This window comes from Coccomyxa subellipsoidea (genome assembly GCF_000258705.1).
Source record: "Coccomyxa subellipsoidea C-169, whole genome shotgun sequence".
In the NCBI taxonomy this organism is placed as follows: domain Eukaryota; kingdom Viridiplantae; phylum Chlorophyta; class Trebouxiophyceae; family Coccomyxaceae; genus Coccomyxa; species Coccomyxa subellipsoidea.
In genome coordinates, this window is record NW_005178037.1 from 1,622,381 (window position 1) to 1,643,607 (window position 21,227).

At 52.7% G+C, this 21,227-nt stretch overlaps 3 protein-coding genes across 3 annotated transcripts; 2 read left to right on the forward strand and 1 right to left on the reverse strand.

The window, feature by feature from the left end:
• Positions 1-784: 784 nt before the first annotated feature.
• COCSUDRAFT_41451 (NUC173-domain-containing protein) lies at positions 785-9,715 on the forward strand (the record flags this gene model as incomplete). The annotated part of the gene is made up of 21 exons (XM_005648650.1): positions 785-955; positions 1,064-1,286; positions 1,430-1,588; positions 1,736-1,973; positions 2,191-2,483; positions 2,749-2,993; positions 3,269-3,507; positions 4,019-4,127; positions 4,279-4,418; positions 4,607-4,787; positions 4,977-5,150; positions 5,392-5,655; positions 6,182-6,350; positions 6,653-6,891; positions 7,145-7,252; positions 7,530-7,679; positions 8,004-8,186; positions 8,484-8,664; positions 8,929-9,053; positions 9,236-9,408; positions 9,511-9,715. 21 exons carry the CDS (start codon positions 785-787, stop codon positions 9,713-9,715), a joined length of 3,969 nt encoding a protein of 1,322 aa, XP_005648707.1.
• Positions 9,716-12,040: 2,325 nt separating this feature from the next.
• COCSUDRAFT_65776 (ring finger protein 5) lies at positions 12,041-13,327 on the forward strand (the record flags this gene model as incomplete). Its single annotated transcript, XM_005648651.1, has 6 exons — positions 12,041-12,392; positions 12,507-12,573; positions 12,676-12,810; positions 12,940-13,030; positions 13,113-13,159; positions 13,263-13,327. Coding segments are annotated over exons 1-6 (585 nt in total), but the record flags the coding sequence as incomplete, so codon positions are not given.
• A 5,481-nt stretch (positions 13,328-18,808) lies between these two features.
• On the reverse strand, positions 18,809-21,187 carry COCSUDRAFT_32993 (hypothetical protein). Its single transcript, XM_005648652.1, has 8 exons — positions 20,906-21,187; positions 20,722-20,778; positions 20,444-20,625; positions 20,152-20,271; positions 19,963-20,038; positions 19,755-19,840; positions 19,505-19,627; positions 18,809-19,388 (listed from the first exon to the last, which is right to left on the reverse strand). Exons 1-8 carry the CDS (start codon positions 21,006-21,008, stop codon positions 19,308-19,310), a joined length of 828 nt encoding a protein of 275 aa, XP_005648709.1. The 5' UTR covers positions 21,009-21,187; the 3' UTR covers positions 18,809-19,307.
• Positions 21,188-21,227: the final 40 nt, after the last annotated feature.

Consider the following 21,227-nt stretch of genomic DNA (forward strand, 5'->3'; position numbering starts at 1 on the left):
GCGTCAACGCCCCTTGAGTTTAAGAAGCCCGAATGTCGCTCTGCGATTGCCATAGTCAGTCCTCAAGAACTGATGTGTCGTTACTTTGTTGACACCAGACATTCTGCATGTCCCTTCAGCTGTCCACTGTTGCATTCAGGCTGGAACCTTAGTAATCGATTGAGTCATCACCGTCAAAGAAGACAAGGCCGCCTCTTAATCAAATGCGATGCAATTATTGCGTACTTGGAATTCGCACACTAAAGCAGACCTGATACTTGAAATGGAAGTGTGAGCTGATGTGCCAGGATTTGTGTATTAGTATGAGAATTTTAGGCTAGAAATCCAACAAGTCTGTTGTAAGGGTCCCAGTGCTTTTCTCAAATGGACGACATACACGAGATGGATCCCTTTCTGCATGAAAAACCAAGGGGAAGCGTTGCATCAGAGCTTCTGGCGAAACATCTCCGCTCAAAACAGCCGGAGTCGCAACAGATCTGTGTTGTCCTTGGAGCGATCCTGGAAGTTTTGGAAGGCGAAGGGATGGAAGCAACTCCCACTGCTTTGTTTGCGGCAATAATGACATCGCTTCAAAGTCCAAAGGCGTCTTCTGGCAAGTCGCAGCAGTCACCACAGGCGTGTTTCTGCCAGCAGCCGTTCACATGCGCCACTATGGCTGCTTCTTTCATGATGATTAGTCTGTAGGATCGCAAGCTCAAGCCTTGAGATGGCCATGAAAGCTATTCTTAATCTAAGCTGCAGTGATACATGACGGTAGGCCCTGATATCGAATTTTATTTTGGAAATGTCTGGAGAAGGGAAGCCGAATGTTGCTGTGGGGCTGGTGCAGGTTTGTGCAGCCATGGGGACAATCCTCTCAGTGACTCTGAGCAGGGTCCCGAATGCTGTGCTGCGCTCCAAGTTTGCCGCATCATCCGAGATCTTGTGTTCCCTCGTCGAGGAGCATGCCGAGCAGGTTCGATCTCTCTTGCAGCCGATTATTCATTAGCATGCAGATATTAAGCCATCTCTTGGGCAGGCAGAGCATCCGTTGTGTTTGAGGGGCTGTGCGGCTGTTTAACAGGCTGCGACGCTGAAGCCAGTGCTCTCCTGTCTGGCAATGGTGACAGCTGCAGTGGATCCGCGTGAGTGGGCCAGTGCTGCTCGGCCCTTTGGCCTGCTGCTAGGTCTCTCCCTGGACGAGCGGCCAAAAGTGCGGAAGCGCGCCCAAGAAGGTGTCATTGGCGTGCTGGCTGCTGTGCGTGGCACATCTGCAGCAGATGCAGCTGGCTCCACCGTCGCAAGAGGTAGAATGGCGGTTTCATCATTTGACCCATACCACTGCTACTGGGTTGAGGAAGATTGACAACCTGCACCAACTTACCCACCCATGTTGGATTGGAACTTCTCACATATTGTGTTTCTGAGATGGTGCCTTGGTGCCCTGCAGTGTGCCAGCAAGTGCTTCCGGGCCCAGAGGTGGCAGCCCGAGCAGCAGCAGCGGCTTCAAACAAGAAAAGGGCGGAGGCAGAGGCAGCCATCGCCAAGGCAGTGACAGACGCCTTGAGAATCTTGGGCTTGCTCAAGCCTGCCTTACCCCTCATGCCAGGTAAAGCTCATTGCAACAACCTCTGAGGGGATTGAGTGATTGAGAAGCTGATGCGGAACAGTTGGAGTGCCCCTTCAGAAGGGCGAAGATGAGTTGTCTTTCATTCATCTTGTTTGCATGAGATTGACTTTGTGATGTCATGTGCAGGGACAAGAGTGCAGGAAGTGGTGGGGCTGATGCTGAAGCTGTACGTGCTGCGTCAGCCGATGCTGTTACGCTCTGCAACAGAGTGCCTGGCTGCCTTGTGTGCCGGTTCAAGCAGCATCAGCGCGGCCGCTCTGGTGGAGGTGCTCAGAAACGTGGTGCACATGGAGACCGCATGGGATTCCAAGGACGCTGACTCCCTCATCTCATTGATCAACCTGGTGGAGTCCGGCTACATCCGGTGAGCTTCTCTCAAGCTTCGTGCACATGCATGCACCCGAATTGTGGACTTCTCTCTCCTGTTTGTTTATCTTGTGTCGATTCTATACTCAGTATACTGTCTTGAGCGCTTCAAGACAAGATCCTCAAGTGCTGAGAGTGCTGTTGTAACACAATATGAAGGATCATCTCCCCCAATCTCAGTGATACTCTGACACTTGTGAGCTCCATTGCTGCAGGCTGCATGAACTTGATGCGACAGCTGCTGCGGAGCGCTTGCCGCACGCATTTCATGCAGTCATACCGCGGCTGACTGGTGACTTGGAGGGCGTGCGGCGAAGAGCGGAAGAGGCCCTCAATCGCCTCATTGCCGCCTGCCTGGACGATGCGGCTGTGGCCGCTGCGGTGAACCTGGCCGGCGCCGGCATGGGCGCATCGGCCGGGCCGCCGTCCGCCGCGGCCGGCGTGGTGGCCTCCGTAGCTGGAGCTCTCGACCCGCGCACTCAGGACGCCTGGCCCAGCGCCCTGTCAGGTGGGGCTAGTCACTTCTCCTGCATTGTTCACCTGACAAGCTCCGTTGGGCACAGAAACGGCAGACTCACTGCAGACCCACTCTTGTGGAACGTGCTTTAGGCAGGTAATGACTTATCAATGCTGTGCCACACAGCAAGATTTCCTTGGTACTGTGGTTCACCGCCGTATTTCAAGTTGTATTCACTTGTTGTAGCCTGCCTAATTCCTTTCAAGTCTGAAGAAGAATGAGGGAGGCTGAAGAATGTTTATGTGTGATAATGCAGTGTCTGCGGCGCTTTTTGAGCGACTCGGCCAGCGAGGGGCGCGCCTTGCGGAGCCCCTGCTGGAGAGGGTGGGAGACCTTTGCGCGGCTGCGGCTGAAGCAGCAGAGGAGGCTGATGATGAAGATGATGAGGAGCGGACGGCCGGTGCGGAGTATGCCGGAGCAGCTGGTGCGGCGATGAGCTCGGCGTTGCGGAACCTGGGGCCCGAGGCTGTGCTGCAAGTGCTGCCGCTCAACCTAGAAGAGGTGCGACGGCTGCCATGATAGTTGCCCTGCCTCTATGCTGGCCCTACTGCGCTTGCCTTTCATACCCAAGTATAAGAATCCGTGTCCATTTGTCTTTGGACAGTGTCTGGACACTGTCTGGCTGGTGCTGATTCATTCCTGTCTGTGAGCTTATTGTCAGCCTAAGATCACATGGGAAGGCGATAACGTGAGCTATGCTTGGTACACGGTGCATACTTGCTGGCAGAGGCAGTCCCATGGAGTCCCTTCCTCAATTTCATTGCATTGCTGGGCAGGGGATGAATGGGATAGGGGAGGCGCGGACGTGGCTGCTGCCAATGCTGCACCAGCATGTGTCCAACGCGCGGCTGGCCTTCTGGGGTGGCACGCTGCTGCCGCTGGCTCGCAGGATGGGCTCCATTGCCAAGGACCCTGCCAACCCCCATGCACTGGCGTGCCGTGCTCTGGAGGCCCAGCTCTGGCAGGCCCTGCCTGCCTTTGCCTCCTGGCCTGAAGACACCGCCTCTGCCTTCCGGTGAGCCCCTCGCTGAATCTATTCCAGAGTAGATTGTTGAGATTCTTGGGATGTTCTTCCCGTTGACCTGTGGAAGATATGTGGTGTGTCCTTGTGAAAGGAAGGTACAAAGGATGTCTGTGATGAGACTTTACATTCATGATCGAAGCTCCATCTGAGTGCCTTGCGCACATGAGGATTTGTATCAAAGCCCTGAGACATCCATCTTACCATTCTGGACCACTTCAGATTTTCGTTTCAGACTCAAACCTCGAAATGCGTTTCCAGTATCACGTTGTCTGAACAGCACCAGTGTAAATCACATCGAGTTTAACTCGCAAGGGGATTGCCGATGATGAAAAAACATTGTTGTTGAGATCCAAGTATGCTTCAAGGAGCATGTGAGGACAGCACTTTGTCACTACCCCTGAGGCAATCCCTTGTGCACTCTTTGCTTTGCACCAACCACTTTTCCATTTTCTCATACGGCTTGACACGCTCTCTTACAAGATTGCATTGTGTGCCTGCGCAGGGATCATGCGAAGGAGATAGCCATGGCTTTCATCAGTCGTGCGGATCTGCATACTCCAATTTGCACAGCCCTATATCGCCTGTGCACGCAGAACCGGGATGTGCTGAAGGTCTGAACAATTTTCTTAGAGACTTAGCAAGTAATGTGGCTTGATGGTGCTCAAGCTGAGGAGCTGACATGCTGAATTCTGCATATGACACTGATGCAGTTAGGATTTTCTTCAGGTGTCTAAGCATGTCTCTTGGCTTTGTTTGACACAGGCATCAGGCCAGGTAGAGGGCCTTGGCTATGCAGGAGGGCCGAGTGCTACCTCGAATGGAGACGAGTCTGATGCAGAAGACGAGGGCCAGGGTGTTGCATCAGAAGCACCTCCTAGCTACACACCTGCACTGGCACAACAGTAAGTGACTCATCCCCATATTTAAATTCAAGCGGTCCCAAATGGCTATGTTCTTTGCTCCCAATGCATGCTCACGAGGAATCAGTCATGCATGTCTGGTGGCTCTGCTTCCAGCGCTGCAATATCGGTATCTGACGTTGCATTGAAAGACAGAATTTCGCTCATTTTCTTGCTCGGTGCATCTTCAGGAATGTGACGGTCCTGCGTGGGTTCTCCAAGAACTGGCTCAAAGTGATGGCAGATGCATTCTGTGCTACGCAACCGGGGCTCAGAGGACCCACTGGACGCGCCATATCAGCATATGCCGCCATCAGTGACCCTGCAGTCTTGACACCCTTCCTGAAGGATGCATTGAGCAAATATGTGGAGGTGCGCGCCTCTTTACTTCCAGACTAATCCTGCCTGGACCCGCTCATCTGGATCCGCTCATGTGACCTATCAAGACTGGGTCAGACTTTCTGAGCTTGCTAAATCTGTAAGTCAACTTAATGCACCCAAACAGTCAAGCTGCATGCTAGTGGGAAGAGACATGACATGCAAGTTCTGTGCTCGCTGCAGCTGACACAGGCAGCTCAGGCGGACGTGCCTTCGGCTGCGTTGGTGGCACAAGGGGGCAACAACACGCTGAGCGAGCAGCGGTGCACCTTCCTAGAGCTGGCGCTTGCGCTGGCCGTTGGCCTGAACACTGACTGCATCAAGCTGCTCTTCACGACAGCAAAGGGCGCCATGCAGGTTTGCTGTTATTCAACATGGACAACTCTGATGACAACTTATATGCCGTGAGTTCTGTAGACTTAGCCTGTGCACAGGACATCAAGCATGACGTCTTATGCACCGTGATTATATGGGCTCAGCCTGTGCAAAAGACATTAGAGAACATTGTGCTTGATACTGCAAGTCTGACCGCTCAAGTATGATATCAATGTTGGAATATGCAACAGACATGAATCAAACTCGGCGATGCAATCCGCAGGAGCGGGATCAAGCGGTGCAGAAGCGCGCGTACAAGCTGCTGGCGTTCATAACGGCCAAGCGGCGAGATTTCACGCTGCCGGCCCTGCGCGAGGTGCTGGAAACTTTGCTGGCGGGCGTGACATCATCGCTGTCAGCCGCCAAGCGCTACCGGCTGGCGTGCCTGCAGGCCGCCGTGCTGCTGCTGCTGGCACCGGACGCCCCCGACGTTGACCTGCGCGGCGAGGACGACGCCGGCATGAGTGCGGAGGAGCAGCGCAAGCAGGTGCGCACTTGGTCCATCTCTGTGAGCATGCATGCATTGGCCCACTGGTGTAGGACGTGCTACTTGTAGGTAGACATGCAGCAGGGTCTTTATTTGATTACGTGGGATAGGCCAGTTGTGGGCATGCATGCAGCATCCTTCACCTCTGAATTTGTAGGACGTGCTACTTGTGGGCGTGCATGCAGCATCGTTCACCTCTGATTATGTAGCCCGTACTAGATGTGGGCAAGCATGCAGCAGCCTTCATCTTTGATCATGTAGGACGTGAACAGCAGAAATAGAGACAGGCCATATGCTTTGTGGCACGGCCTACACATGCAAAGGTGGAACGTGCTGCATGCATACCCACACTGGCTTCCTTGCGCCATTATGCCATTGCCTGCATTGCAGATCCGACCTAGCCAAAATCCTGCAGGTTGCATGGAACCTTCAAGAGCTGCACAACCAATGCGGGGTAACTTTTGGCGGTTCTTGGGGATGAAACGAGGGGATTAAAATTGCTGAGAGGGTGTGCTGGCGTGTGCAGGTGGTGGCGACGTTGGTGAGCGAGATAGTGCTGTGCGTGAAGGAGGTGAACCAGAAGACGCGCGCGGCCGCGTACGGGCTGCTGGTCGACCTTGGGCAGGCCATGCACGAGGCCGACCCCCCCTCCCTGCCCAGCCTGGACACCCATATGGGCGGCCTCGACCTCCAAGGTAGTGCCTCCACCTGGCACCAGCAGTTCTACATGTTTCTATACTGGGAGCGGCTGAATGCAGGGCCCAGCCTCTCACTGCTGATGTGGAGGTATCAGGAGTCATTGCAAGAGATCATCTATGCACAGTGACCTGTAGTAGAAGTTCTGGCATCAAGAAGCATGGTAGCCTACCACCAGCGCCCTGTGATGCGAGTGTAGCGCTGGGAGTCCTCTGAATGGGATAGCGGCTGTCATTGGCAGCGATTACTTACCAGAAGGCAAAGATATTTGTAAGTTGTTTTGCTGCTTGGGTGTGTTCAGGTGGTAGCGAGGGGGGATCGGGCGGGGGAGGCCTGGCGACGCTGTTTGAGATGGTGCTGGGGGGCCTGGTGGGCACCTCGCCCCACATGATCAGCGCGAGTGTGATGGCTCTCGCGCGGCTGCTGCACCAGTTTGCGCCGCAGCTGGGCGGGGTCGCACCAACGCTGCTGCCCGCCGTACTCATGCTGCTGCGCACCAAGAGCCGTGAGGTTGTCAAGGCCGTGCTCGGCTTTGTCAAGGTGCGCTCTGCTTTGTGGTGGCAACATGATATGTTCCTGTATGCCGTCTGGATGTAAATGCATTTTAAATGCAAATGCGAATGCATGGCTCTTAAAAGAGGTGTAGAATAGTATAGCTGTGAAAGGGGTACTCTATTGAGGTAATTATACTTAGCTAGCATTGGAGGAGAGCAAACCATCATAGCGCAGGACAACACAGCTTTTGGCAGAAGAAGCAGTGGTGCCTCAAATGAATGGGACTGTGCAAATGCAGGTGTGCGCGGTGCGGCTGCCGGTGGAGGTTCTGGAGCAGCACATGGCGCAGATCCTGGAGGGGCTGCTGCTGTGGAGCGAGGACTCCAAGAACAAATTCCGCCTCAAGGTGCACCCCGCTCGCCTGCTCGTGCCCTGTACTATCTCTAGCATTTCTTTTGAGAGGGCTGTACACTTCAGAGCACCTCCTCCCTGCCCTGACGCTGTGCAAGAGAATTCGAAGCACTTGTCAGGCTGTGCTTTCCTCTTGCAAAGGGTTCACACGGCATCTTCGATGATACTTCTCTCCTGCTGCAATGCATTCCGCGCTCTTTGCTGGGACTAGCGCATAGTGAATAGTGCGTAAAACAAGCATGTAATGACTTCCGTTATGAGCTGGCGCGCAGGTGCGAGTGATTGTGGAGCGGCTGGCGCGGCGGTGCGGCTACGACGCTGTGGCGGGCGCCATGCCGGCGGGCGACAAGCGGCTGCTCATCCACATCCGGCGTGAGAACCTGCGCAAGCAGCGCCTGCGATCCAGCGAAGCCGGCTCCCAGGTGCGCCATCCAAAACTCCTCTCGACTCTCTGGTTTGAACATTTGGTGCACATGGCCGCTTGCCCTGAAGCACAATTTTCGCGCGGCTCAGTGCTGACCAAATGGCATCTTCTCTTTTGCCACAAATCACCTTTCCTGGAGAAAATGAGGGGCAATTTACAATAATTTGACAGCATACACCTCCCAGAGCATTCAGCAGTCATGCAGTCATGTAACAGGATAGCTTTGTTAGAGGTCATTTGAGGTAACAAGAGTCCAGAAGAGCACATGTACTTTGTAATGGGGGACGCACCACCTGCTGGAAAAGTGGTTACTGTCATGCAGATGGATGTGGACGAAGAGGAGGATGGGCGCTCGAGGGCGAAGGTTGCGCCCACGGCGCGCGGCAGCACATGGAACCACACGAAAGTGTTCTCTGAGGGCGGCTCCGAGGGAGCCCCCACCAGGTACAGCGGCCCTGCACCAGGACAGCGCGGCCAGCAGCGGCCCGGGCGGAGCGTCAAGCAGGTGCAACCTCTCATAACATCACACCCTCAACTCTCTGGATTGTGACGCGGGAGACATCTCTAGAAGCATGGGAGCAGACTCATCGACCGGGCCTTGCCTGCCATTACTTTCGCTGCTGTGTCCTGTGTCCTGTTGTCTGGCCTGATGGCTGGAAAAAATTTCACAGCTTCCCAATCCCTTAGTCTGCAAACAGGGTAACGTCTACGGGCTGCTTCAGTAGCCTTTTAGGCCTCACAAGCCTCACGAAAAGCAACTATGGGGTTGACCCTGTCTTGACATGGAGGGTGCTGCGCGCAGGGTGAGTCACGGGCGGTGATGGCGAGCTCGGCGAATGGTGATCCGCTGGACCTGCTGGACGTGGGGGCCACCCGGCAGATGCAGCGCGCGTCGTTAGGCGCCAAGCCGCGGCGGTCGGCGGACGACTACGCGCGCGGCAGCGACGGGCGCATGATTATCCAGGACGAGGACGCACCGCCAGGTCAGCACGACTTTCCCTTAACAATTCGTTTTTAAATAATAGCCCAGCGATCTGAATGACAGAGGTCTTCAAGTGTTGTTGGCCAGGTGCTTTTTATATGCATGCCTCACCCCCTTGTTTGCTTAAGGCGTGGTGTGGTTTGTGGGGGACTTGTAACCTGCAAGAGGTTCATGTGGAAATACTTCACAGCGTGCTCCTCATGGCAACAAGTTGCAAAGTGTGAGCAAAGTGTGGTGTGTTGACTGTGCACTTTATATTGTGTAGGTGTCAAGCGCAAGCGGAGGGCGGGTGGAGGCTTTGATGACCGGCTGAGCGATGACAGCGACTTTGACGACCTTCGCCACATCGGCGGCTTGGCCGCTGGCATGCGCAGCGCCAGCGCCAAATCAGTGCGCTCCATTTTCAGGATGACAAGCTTGTAGCTGAGATTTGCTCTTCACAGATGTAATAACCTCATAAGCATGACTTCCTCTTCCTTTTGCTTCCGGCTACGTGCTGCCTGCTGCCTCTCTTCCTGCTTCCTTTGCCTTGAAGCCCATGTCAGTGCTCAGCATCTGTCAACCTTGTGCAGGTGGCTCTGGCGCAAACTGTGGCAACGAATGCCAAGACCGCGCGCACGTCCCGGGCCGGTGCCAATAGTGCTCGCAGCATTGGGGGCCGAACAAGCGTCGGCGGCCGCAGTAAAACCACTGTGAAGGGCCGACAGCACACCGGCGACAGGCATGCACACCACTCCTGGACCATGTTGAGGCTTTCTGTCCCATTGAGGCAGTTGGAAGTTTGACTGCACAACTGGATGCATCTTGTTCTCCCTGCAGGGGATCTGATGGGTCATGCAACTTGCAGGTTCAAGAGCAAAGGGAAGGCAGGCGGTGATCAGAAGGGGAGCAGCAAGGTGGAGCCGTATGCGTACTGGCCCCTTGACCGCAAGATGCTCAACAGGCGTCCATCCAAGAAGGCAGATGCTCGTGAAGGCCTTGATCAGGTTGTCAAGGCTGCCAGGGCAGGTGCAGCAAAAGGGAGCAAGGCCAAGAGGCACCGTGCCCAGTGAACTGCAACAAGTATGCCGAATATTTGTGACATCAAGAGTGTTGGGCATATGAAGATCAAGCCAAGGTGGCACGTGATCGTTTGAAAAGTCTGTGAGAGTTGTCTGGCATGTGATGTTTACCAATGCTGATTAGTTGTTGCTCCATGATCATAGGCCTCCCTGGTATTGTTTGAGGTATGTTTTGGCAGTACAAACGCATGCTCATTTGGTGTCTTTAATGCAGGCTGATTGTGTGAAAGCTCATGGGTACTCTCTGGCAGTTCTGCATATAACTTATATGACATGTATGATGACACATGACATGATGACACATGACACATATGATATAAAACTTTGAAAGGGCAACCTTCAAGGAAATTCCCAGAATATTGCGAGCTGTCTGGGGGCTGGGGGTTTCAGCCTAGGATGGCAATTTGCCCTTTCCCTGCCACATGAGGTTTCTCAAGCCAGTGTTTGTTGCAGACCATCTTTTCCACTGATCAGAAGGAAGGAAGGAAGGAAGATTACATCACTCCAGCCGCCTAGGGCTGATTGGATGAACTGGCAGCATCCAAATAATCAAAACAATCCATCACAAAATGTGCAACACCAACAATGTCCAACTGCCACATGAATTGCTGCATCGTCACAATGGCTGCACCAAACAGCCCAGGATATCTGTCCCGAACAGATTGCAAGGCAGGGCACTCAAACACAAGGTGGCGCTCATCCCCAATAACCTGCTGGGCACAACGCATGCACAAACGCTGGGGCCGGGGAATCCTTGCCCAGCGGCCCGAGACATTGGGCAGACTATGACAACCCATCCTGAACTTCAACAGTATACGCAAGCAACGGGCACTCAAAGGCTGCTGTAAGAGCTGGCAAGGGTGGCGCACACAAGCTGGCCTAGCAAACCATCTGTGATATGTACACAAGGTGGCATTGCTGGACGGGCAGGTCCTAGGGCAAATGTCAATGTCATCCCAAACCTGCAGTGCTTGCGCATCTAGCAGCTGCATCACAGCATCAACTTCCACAGGAACAAGGGTGTCAAACCGAATAACAAACTCATACCCAATTCGGCGCAAGCCCCGCATGAAGGCCCAAGCCCAATTCTTAACATTACGGGTTATGGCATCCCAACAATCATCAAGGGCCACTTGCCTGTGAAAATTATTTGCAGGCAAGGCAGCCAAATTGTTCCAGAACTTGATAATGCGCCGCCACCACACACAATCAAGGGTCTGCTGATTCAACTCCTTAAGCAAGATGGCACCATGCACAGAGGTGGGGACGCCAGCAATGTCTCTCAGAATTTTCAGGTGAGAGGAGGCCAAGGCAGCCCGGCCCCGCCGGCTGTCGCCACCAGGAAGGCTGCGCAGGCCCCACACCTCACAACCGTAGGAGGCAGTCGGCGGCACACATGCATCATATAGGCGCAACAACAGGCCAGCTGACATGCTGCAATGCAACTTCCCATATTGCTGCTTGAGCTGTGCCCACACACCCCACATGTTCCTGTGAAGCTTGCCAAAGGTGAGATTAATGCCTTGGGCACCGTCAAAAAGGGCACCCAGGTACTCAAACTGCTGAACCCAATGTAAAGGCGCACCACCACAAAGCCATTGAAAAGGTCCTGGCAAACTTGAAGAGAACACCACAATCTTTGTTTTGTCAACACTGATGACCATTCCCGTTTGTTCACAAAACTCAGCAGCTGCATCAATCAAGCGTTGCAAATGAGCAGGTGTGGTGGCGAGCAAAGCAAAGTCATCGGCATAGCCTAGATCTGGTACACAACTGCCAGGACGCAACTGCGGGCCAACCCCAGGGCACCTCTGCAGCAAGTGCCTGTGCAGGCCATCTGCAAACAAGCCAAACAGCGTTGGGCTAAGGGGGCAACCCTGCTTCAATCCTGTCTCAGAGGGCAAACTAGGACCCTTCCTGCTCCCAATCTTAATGGCAACCGTAGAATTGGCATACAAAGACTGAATGGCAGAGAGCAGGTGGCCATCAATGCCCAGGCGACGCAGACTCTCCCAGAGCAACACCCGATTCACTCTGTCATAAGCACCCTTCAGATCAAGAAAGCAACAATACAAGGGCTGCTTAGCATGGTTTTGCCGGTCGATAAAATGCTGCAAGGTGAATAGCTGGTGGGCCGTAGACAGTTTTGGCCTAAAGCCAGAAGTCAGAAGTCAGGGAAACTAAGACCAACATAACACGATCGATGTCTAGGTTTCAAGAGTCTATACATCCAAAAAGTGAAAACCTAGGGGGAAATAAAGTATTGGATTGCCTTGTGAAGCCACTCCAGAAACCACCTCTTGTCTGGATTAGCCGAGTCTCTGAGGTGTGTGGATCCATACTTGTGTCCTTCGCGACAAACCTGAGATTGTAGTAGGGCGCGGTGCGCGGTAAGCGAGTGCTCGGACCGCAATCTATTGTGGGCTTAAAAGCGCGTGTAGGTGAAAGGACACAGTTCTGTTTGGGGCTTGTCTTCCCCAGGCGAGATGGCTGATGCGTCAGTGTCAGCGCAAGAAGCCGTGCAGGCTCATGCTCAGGTGGCTTCAGAGAAGGACAAGGAGGACTCCCCAGAGAATTCTGCCTTCGAGTGCAATATCTGCTACGATCTCGCTCAGTCCCCCGTCGTGACGATGTGCGGCCATCTGTATTGCTGGCCTTGTCTCTACAGGTGGGTCACTGCATCCGGGTGCAAGCTTACGAGAGCGCGCCAGACTTTGGAGGGCTTCTGGTAATTGATTGGAACGCTGGCTTTTCAGATGCTTAAGAATCTCTTTTGCTGCAGATGGATGCAGGTGCAAACTCATTGTCGAGTGTGTCCCGTTTGCAAAGCCGGCATTGAGCAGGACAAGGTGAGATCCCTCATCTACTTTTTGAGGAACCCCTGCTGGTGGTTTTTCTTTCCTTTGAAGAGGCAGCGAGTTCACGCGAATATGCATTTTGCCTTGTTGCAGGTGATTCCTATCTATGGACGAGGTGGTGACAACACAGATCCACGGCAGAAGGCCCAGTCCTTGGGCAACAAAGAGGAGGACGAGGATGGTCCTGTGCCACGAAGGCCAGCAGGGCAACGGATTGCGCCTGTGCTGGTCAGTAGACAATCTGCAACCACTTTTAAACATGTCGCAACCATTGCAGAGGTGCAGTTGCCCTTCGCTGAGGAGTACGGAGAAGAATGATGCTGCTGCAAAACTTGAGCAATACTTGGGTGCATGCAGAGGGGCGGCATGAGCCAGCAGTCAGGGAATGTGAATCTTCAGCCAGGACTTGGCATCCTCCCTACTCTGTTTGGGATGCAGCAGGCTCCAGGTGACCCCAACGGCATTACTTCCAGTCTTGCAGCAGTGACGAGTCTGTACCCTACTTGTGCTTGAACGCCTGTGTAACACAGGGCAAGGAGGATTTGCGGAGCCTCTCACAGCAGAACAGCAACATCAGGTATGACTTGCTCTGAGCTTTAACTTTTCCTCTGGCTGAGCTGCTTTGTTTACATTGCACAGTTTCTCATGGAGGGATCATTCATTGTGATGTCTGCATGCAGGCATTTCTGTCAAGGCTGCTGCTCATGCTGGGCTCTTTTGTGATCATGTGTCTCCTGCTCTTCTGAGCAACCCCAGCATGTGGATGCACCAGATGTGCCAAGTGTACCAATGGGTTCAAAGAGAGGTTCCAGTGAAATAAACATTGTCCGCCTGTGCGACTAACCGCTCCTCTGCAGGATGGCTAGTGTGCTTGCTTCAGCAATGTTTGTACTACAAAAGGGCGAGTCCTTGTGAGTTTTACATGATTCTTGTACTTACATGATCCGCTGAGGCCCCCCTGCCACCACAAGAGATGACCTGCTGCGACATGCTTAAGCATGGGGGATGCACAAGACTGGGGTTATACGTGAACAGCGTGGACGCTGACTGAAATCACCAAGACAATTGTGCTTTTTTTTGGTAATGTTCCTCTCTAGTCCAGAGAGTGCGTTTCTCCAGGTAGTGTTGCAGCATGGGGGATATCAGAGGCAGCAAAGAGCGAGAGGGTTGAGCACAGTTTGGTATACATAAGCCTAATTTCTGTGCCTGAGCTTTCAATCCAGCTGAAAATTTTCCATATCCAATGCTGTCCACAGCATGGGACAGTGCCCAGGATCTTCTGCTACTTGGTTTTGTGACAGCTGTGCATGTGCACCATGCAGTACATATGGAGACTTTGTCTTCTGAATTCAACCTTGTCAGCATGAAGAAACTGTCATCCGCCAGATGATCACTGAGGTTGTCTTCAGCAGTGACCTTGTGTAGCCGGTTTAGTGGAATGGTCCTTTTTGAGTATATGCAGAGTAGTGCACACACTGCATGATATGACACCAACTCGAAGTATGGGGGAAAATGGCACCGGGTTGGAAGCAGGAGCTCTTTTAGCAATAGACAATTCCGATCAGAGACGTGGACTTTTGCATCTGCATGTAAGGTTGACATTTCTTTGCGCGGAAACCTGGTCCATCACATCACTGTGTTTGGAGCATACTCAAATTGTATGCTACAGGCGCGTGGGTAAAATGTCCACACTGGTGCAAGTGGGGTGCACTCATCCTTTGCTACTCCTCTAAATGTGTGGTGAGAACCGCAAGAGAGTTGTGCAATGATACTCTATCAATGCTGAGTCTTTGAAATTAGAGTTCCACCATCTGACTGAAAAAACCTCTCACGGTAGCACATCACCTCACCACCATGGTCAGCCCGAAACAATTTCATTGGGCGTCATGCTAAGCTTCTTGATCAGGCACGTGTGTAAGTCAAAAAATAACATAGAATATATATTGAAGCTATCAGATTGTGAAGCACACCGCCATTATCATTGGCATGACCATGTCAGCTCCCAAAGTTCGAGATGTTCACTGCGAACATATTCAAACCGTTGATCAATCTGATCTGTGTCAAGTCTGCGAGCTTGCATGCCGCCTTCTGCACTTGAATTTGCGCTTATAAGGCTCATCAAGAACAAATACGCGTGTGGCTGAGGCGCCACATCGTACTTGGCAAAATTGTATCTTTTCTCTGTGCTGAGCAGCACTCTTCTTTGCAGGCCTGCATACAGAAAGGTATACTTGGTACACTCGCCTCATGTTTGCCTTGCATTTTCAAGGTCGACTGGACAACGCAGTTGGAGAATACAAAGGGGGTGTTCAGTCACTGGTGTGCTGTCTCACCTGGCCTGCCTGGATCAGGCTTGAGGAATGACATCATGCACCGCATGAAGGCCTCTGTGAGGTCATCGTCATAGATCATGTCTGCCGCCAGTATCACTTGCACATCAGCCAGCTCTGCCACATCCTCTGGCAGCCAACTGAAGGCCTCATCTTCTCCATCACCTGCTGTGCATTGATGGACAATGATAAGAGCAAGGACAGCAGCTTAGGATGTATCTGCTGAGGCGCACTCGTACATCCATCAAAGTGGGTAATTTTACAGGCTTGAGCAGGAGCATGCAAGGCAGCCGCGGATGAAGGGGAAGGCACCGGGCCTGACCTACTTCACGAGAGGCTTTCAGAGGACCCGGCTCAGATGGCACAGCATGGAAGAGGTCCATTTCGCGCACCAGGGCCACATCCGGCCCCTGCCTGAAGAGGTGCTGGTTTGCCTCTACGTTTGTTTGGCAGTTGCGCAGGACTGCCGGGTCATGGTCTGCCAGAAACACTCGACGCGCAGTGCGCACAAGAACCAGGCCTGCAAAGCCAGTGCCTGCCCCAACCTCCAGCCCCATGCAGCCATTGAAGAGACCCTCATTTGCCAGGATGTAGTCTGCCAGCAGGAGCGCTCCTGGCCAGACCTGGACATGCCAGACAAGAAGAGCTGCAAAGGGCTGCCCTGATGAGGCTTCCTTACGATACAGTGGTGGAAGGTTCCTTTGCCACTTGCAGTGGGAGACATCCAGTATGAAATGTCTCACCTGCAGCCCCACATAATTCAGACCTGTTGAGCATGCATGGCAAATAATAATGCGTTCTTGGAGCTCGTCATATCGATCTAGTATGAGATCGCCATCCTCATCCACGGCGATGGCATTCTGGTCAACCTTCTTGACTGCAAATTCAGCACCGTTGTCAACTTTGAAGGCCCCTTCGAAATGCAAAATTAGACTGCATGAAGTTTTTTCTAGGACAAAAATATTGAAAGAGTCACACACCTCTCAGACTGGAATCAGATTTTGGCAGCAAGACAAACGTTGATACAGCTACATGATCGGCAAGATCCTTGTGGACGTCGCTCCGAATGTCGTCCATGAGACATTGCGATGGTTACACAAGGCACAGTAGCTGATAAAGAGAATGCCTTCCTTCACATTCAATTTCATATTGAGAGATTGATTTTAATCTAGGGAGGCAGCTTCCCTTTCAGGAGAAGCTGCCAATGGCCCCCTCCACCATCTTCTTATCAGACCTCAGAGGAAACCATCTGGAAGCCTGATCCAATACTACCCCAGCGGGAAGGCACCGTCTCACACACGATATATGGCCCACTGGGCCCCCCTGGCAGTATCGCCCCATGCATGCATGCATACCGCCTACCAGTACTACTACCACTGTTGTACCACCGGTCACCGCACGGCCGGCCAACGCGTGGCAGACCGACCTCAGGTAGGCTATGACAGGGCGTGCAGACTGCCAGTGTACAATATGCGTTGGCAGGTGCAAGTGAAATGTGCCACATTGGCAACATGATGCTGGTGCCACTGGCCATGGCATTGCTGGTAATCCCCATCTGATTGTTGTGACATGCTTTGCCATCATGGTGATCACCTCCCCCCAATTTCATCAAACTGCCACAAATCCAGACTGGGCGCCAGGCAACATCTCATGCTGCAAATCTGCTGCACCAAAGCATTGTGAGCACAGCTTCACTGCCAACTTCAACAGGACAAAATCGAAATTAGTGGAAAAACCAAGTAGGCCCACCATGAAGTCTACTCTCTCAAAAACTTTGGCAGGTTCTGGAAAGCTCGCCAACATCAAAATTTGTAAGGCCTAGCATGCCAGCATTGGCATTCTGTCCACCCCTCATATGCCGACACACTGAGCAATAACTCACCACCTAACTATGCTATAAGCGTAGTTTTTAGTATACTGTATGTTCTGTTGCAAAATCTCGCCTCATATCTACATACACTTGCTGCATCCAGCAGCACATAGACGAGAGCAAAAATTGCAACAAACGACCTATGTTCATGGCTTCAGAGCATGCCTCTGGTGACGCTCTTATTGCAACCACGATAAACCTCCTGAAAGGTCTGAACAAAATTCAAAAGTCCTGTTGACATCAAGATTTCCTGCCACACAGCTGGCCAGCAAGCAGCTCTCAGCTAGCATCTCTCCAGAGCAGGCCACAAAATCTATACAAGCATGCAGCACCCTCGTGTTACTACCCAAGGCACTGCATCACCTAAGGAGGTTGTTGCACCATCCATTTAACAGTATCTGACACTAACGCCCAAAGAATACGCATACGCAGCCTAATGAAACATTACAGCGCAAAGAAAAGCAACGACCAAGATCCCATCGGCTCAGTACTCTGCAAACAGCTGCAGCCGAAAGGCACCGGAGCCTGCCTGGCAGGACTTGATGGGCACGATGCTTGACAGGTCCCCACTGTTGGACACAGGAGATGCTGGCTCCCCATCCACCCAGGTTTCTTGGGGCACGCTGTTGCGGTTGGTCGTGTAGGCCACAACCTCAAATGTGCAGCCTGCGCGCAGGTAGATAACAGTGAGGAGTGCCTATTCCGACCATGATCAGGCAATCCTGTAACAGGCAGGACACTACAAACAATTTGCATCACTGGCAAGAGCAGGTACCAGCTTCATGCATGGTGGTTGTTTGATCAATCGCAACTAAGCGCTTTGCACTTGTACCGGCATAGGTTCAAATGCACATACATAGCACTTGCGGATCGTAGAGGGTCATGCACCTTTCTTCAACGGACCCAGCGATGCATTGGCGTACTGCAGCTTCAGCAAGCAGCCCCGCAGGGCAACTTCGACGTCCTCCAGTTCCACAGACTGGAGGATCTCGGGTTGTACCTGCGCCATGCAATGCACACCATCATCTCTTCCAGGTTTCAAGCGATCCCATCATAAAACAAACAACCACGGGTGTTGCTCTTGCATGCGCACCCTCAAGTTAATGATGTATCTCTCCACGACGCAACCACAGCTGTCAAGTATGAGGATGGCTACTTTCTCAATGACTCCCTGCATCAAAGGCTCCTGCGAAACAGAAGTTCAAGAGGTGATGAACCAAATTCACACCTTGTACAATGGACAGGAACACGGGATCATCCGAAATCTGCCAATTCACTTTGTGTTGCTCATTGGTTGCATCTTCCTATGCAGTCAATGTTTGGGTTTTCCCAAAGGCTGCGATCTAACCACCAGAGAACACATCGCGGACGTACAGGAAGTCCCCGAGCCCTCACCCTGATGCTTTGCACGACGCCATGTATATAGTCTGTCAACTTCGGATGACGAGACTTCCTGACTGCGATGTTGAATAGCCTCTGTCGCGCAAATAGCTCGGGACTGTAGATGCCACGCAGATGCAGGACCTCGTGCACAGTCGCCTCTATGAAGTCGCACAGGCAATGTTCGATGTCTTCAAGGCTCATGTTAGCGGTAACACTGGTTAAAGCAGCAAATTTCCACGCGCAATACGCTGCTTGTGGCCAGGCGTGGGCTTCCGGAGGAGAGCAATGTCTAGGAATTTGCGCACAGCGGACGGGCTCCTGGCTACTTTTGGGCCGAGAATATAAGAGACAAAGGAAGCCAGCAGTCTCTGTTAAAGAATATTTCAGCAGTACCCAAAAGCTTGGCCAGCATTGCGGCGCAGATGCCTTCTGCGGTTTGCTCCCAGTCAGCTATCGAGTCACATGCACAGGTCAGCATGGTTTGCATGGTTTGCTCCCTGAATAGGCATGCGCTGATCTTCAGTCCAGGAGACTTTCCGAGGAGATTAAAAAATCCCCCCTGATGAGCGAATGCAGTCTGTCTATAGCGCGAGTAAGGCTTACTCAGTAAGCCACTTGCTTATAAGTGCTCGCATGCATGGGTGTCTAAAATCCTTGCATTACAATTTTCATCATACAAAGTTCATGAATATCATATATATCAATATTGATGATTAATTGATCAACAAACATCTGCATGAATACTCCCGCAGACAAGCGGCATGGCCGCACTATGCAAGTTCGCAGCAGGCCATCTTCTCAGACATAGCTGACCGTTGACCGCAAATCAAAGGCGCAATACCTTTGGGTGTCTACTCAATGCACTGCACTGGTGGCACCTGGCGTGCGCACCAACCATTTTGGTGCACAAGCCTCAGGCTTGCTGAGCCTGATGCGCAGTCAGAATCTGCCAGGGTCAGTGTTGGCAAAAATAAGCCAGCCACTCGCCCAGCCGGCATTTCCATTGGCATGCTGCAAGAATAACACAGGCACCACATTTCGTGTTCCAGCTCCGCACAGACTGGGAAGCCTTCAGGGTTGGTACAAATGACTCCAAGGATCCAGCATCTCTCGGCTGCATCTGTGTCTTTTTCATACCATGCTCAGACTGGTGCCACCGCCTTGTGGCTCATGGATGACATGTAGATGTTCCAGGCCAGCGCCATGACATTGGATGCCAGCACCTGCCAGGCACACGTCTGACGTGAGAAAAGGGTCACATCGTCTTGCATCACTGCTTGCAGCAACAGCCGTACATCCAGCAATGCTGCAGCACTTAGATAAGATCTCAAATGCACACCTGAAGCTGCTGAGGCACGAAGTTGAAGTTGAAGAATTGGAATGGGAGCCAGACTTTCCAGTTTGTGATCAGAATCGCCCTCATGTCCTGCTTCAGCTTGGGAATCACCTGATCAGCCTTGCCCTGCAGCATCACACGTTGATGTCACTTGCCGCAGCTGGAACGGAATAGGAGAGATATCAACACAGGCATGCAGCCTGTAAGCGAGACTCTCAACGCGGTAAGTGTGCTATTGGTGGTTGCCAATTACCTCCATTGTGAACTGTGCTGCAACAATGGTGGACAGGAAGATGGGTGCCCACACAAGCTGATCCAGGGCCATCCTGACAAATGTCCCTGCAGCAGCAAGAACACTGCCATTGACATGTCTGGACTGGTGTAGCTGCCAACAATCTCCTTGCACTCGTAAAGGCACAAACGGATTTGAGTAGTCGCTGACAAGCAACCAGCGGGCGCACCTGCCAAGCCGGTCACTGCCACCTTGCTCAGGGTCAGGTACCAGTAGTGGAGCGGCGGGCCAATGATGGTGAAGCCCTGTGCAAGCACACCAACTTCACTGATGCGCTCAACAGATATGTAAAGGTTTGTGCAGAGAGTCAGTCCCTCATGGAAAATTCCATCTGTGTTCAGGTCAAACGGAAGAGCACCAGGATGGTGAAAATGCCCAGGCGCTTCCAGTCCAGCTTCTCGTTCTTGTCCACAACAAGCTGGGCAAGGACGTCCCCCAGGGCGTTCAGCAGAGCAGCGCTCCAGGCCTTGGTGAACACCTGCCCAGCCATTGCAACATCCATCGGACCATTGCCATTTATGCTGCATGCATGCACAGCATGAGAGACTCTATTCACAGGAGGTCCATCCACTTTGAGGCCCAACTGCACATTGTACAAGGCACAGTAAGGCTTGGGCAAAAGCATGGGCAGTCAATGAGGTGATTTCTACCGGCTGGGTCTCCAGCAGGCGCAGGTAAGTGGCCCAGAGACCGCCACCGGACCCCGAGTCACCTCCGCCACCGCCCCCACCTCCACCTCCTCCTGCTGAGCTACCGCCTCCGCCTGATCCTCCAGTGCTGGAACAGCGGATGGATGGCTGCAAACGCGCTACCTTGGCTACAACGGACTGGCCTGCACCCAAGCATAGAGATCATTACAGCCCGATGAATGTGGGGCGCAGCTGTGTCAGAGGGCTGTGGGCGAGTAGACAGGCATGCTCTGCTGTACCTGTGACAAGGCTGAAACGGCCACCAAAGGAAGCAGCAGAGGGCCACACGCGTCCACCTGCACAGGAAAAGTTTTTGTTCACGTTCCCATGCCTGTAGATGCTCCATGGCATGGTGCACCTTGAGCGTTGCATGACTGCCGCGTTCCCCGCTAACAGCCTCTCATCTTTGCCCAAATCACTCACCAGATGAAGGATTGGAAAGCCGGAGATGGACAGGTGATGCCGCAGAACTAATATGTGTCGGCGCGGATCTGGCTGAAGCCTGAATGTGGTATGGAGCTGCCATGGGTCTAGTCAACACAGCCGAAATCTGAAATCGTCTAAGGCCTCCAATGGCAGACCGGAACATCCAGCACCAATCAGCAAAAGTTGGTGATGGCGCTTTTGTGCTTTTTTGCAACTGCTCCCTTTAGCAGAGCAGTCAGATGAGACCACTTCCCTAATTTTACCTATCGTTTCGAGAAGCTTTTCTCGGAGTCATGTCAATTTCGTGTCTGTTCCTGCT

What these genes read in the sequence shown, in the direction of transcription:
- COCSUDRAFT_32993 (XM_005648652.1), bottom strand. Translation starts at nt 21,008, where the DNA reads ATGGCAGCTCCATACCACATTCAGGCTTCAGCCAGATCCGCGCCGACA. An exon ending in CCGTTTCAGCCTTGTCACAG is followed by an intron (nt 20,626 to 20,721) that starts GTACAGCAGAGC and finishes GCTTGGGTGCAG; the next exon opens with GCCAGTCCGTTGTAGCCAAG. An exon ending in GCCTGCTGGAGACCCAGCCG is followed by an intron (nt 20,272 to 20,443) that starts GTAGAAATCACC and finishes ATGGCTGGGCAG; the next exon opens with GTGTTCACCAAGGCCTGGAG.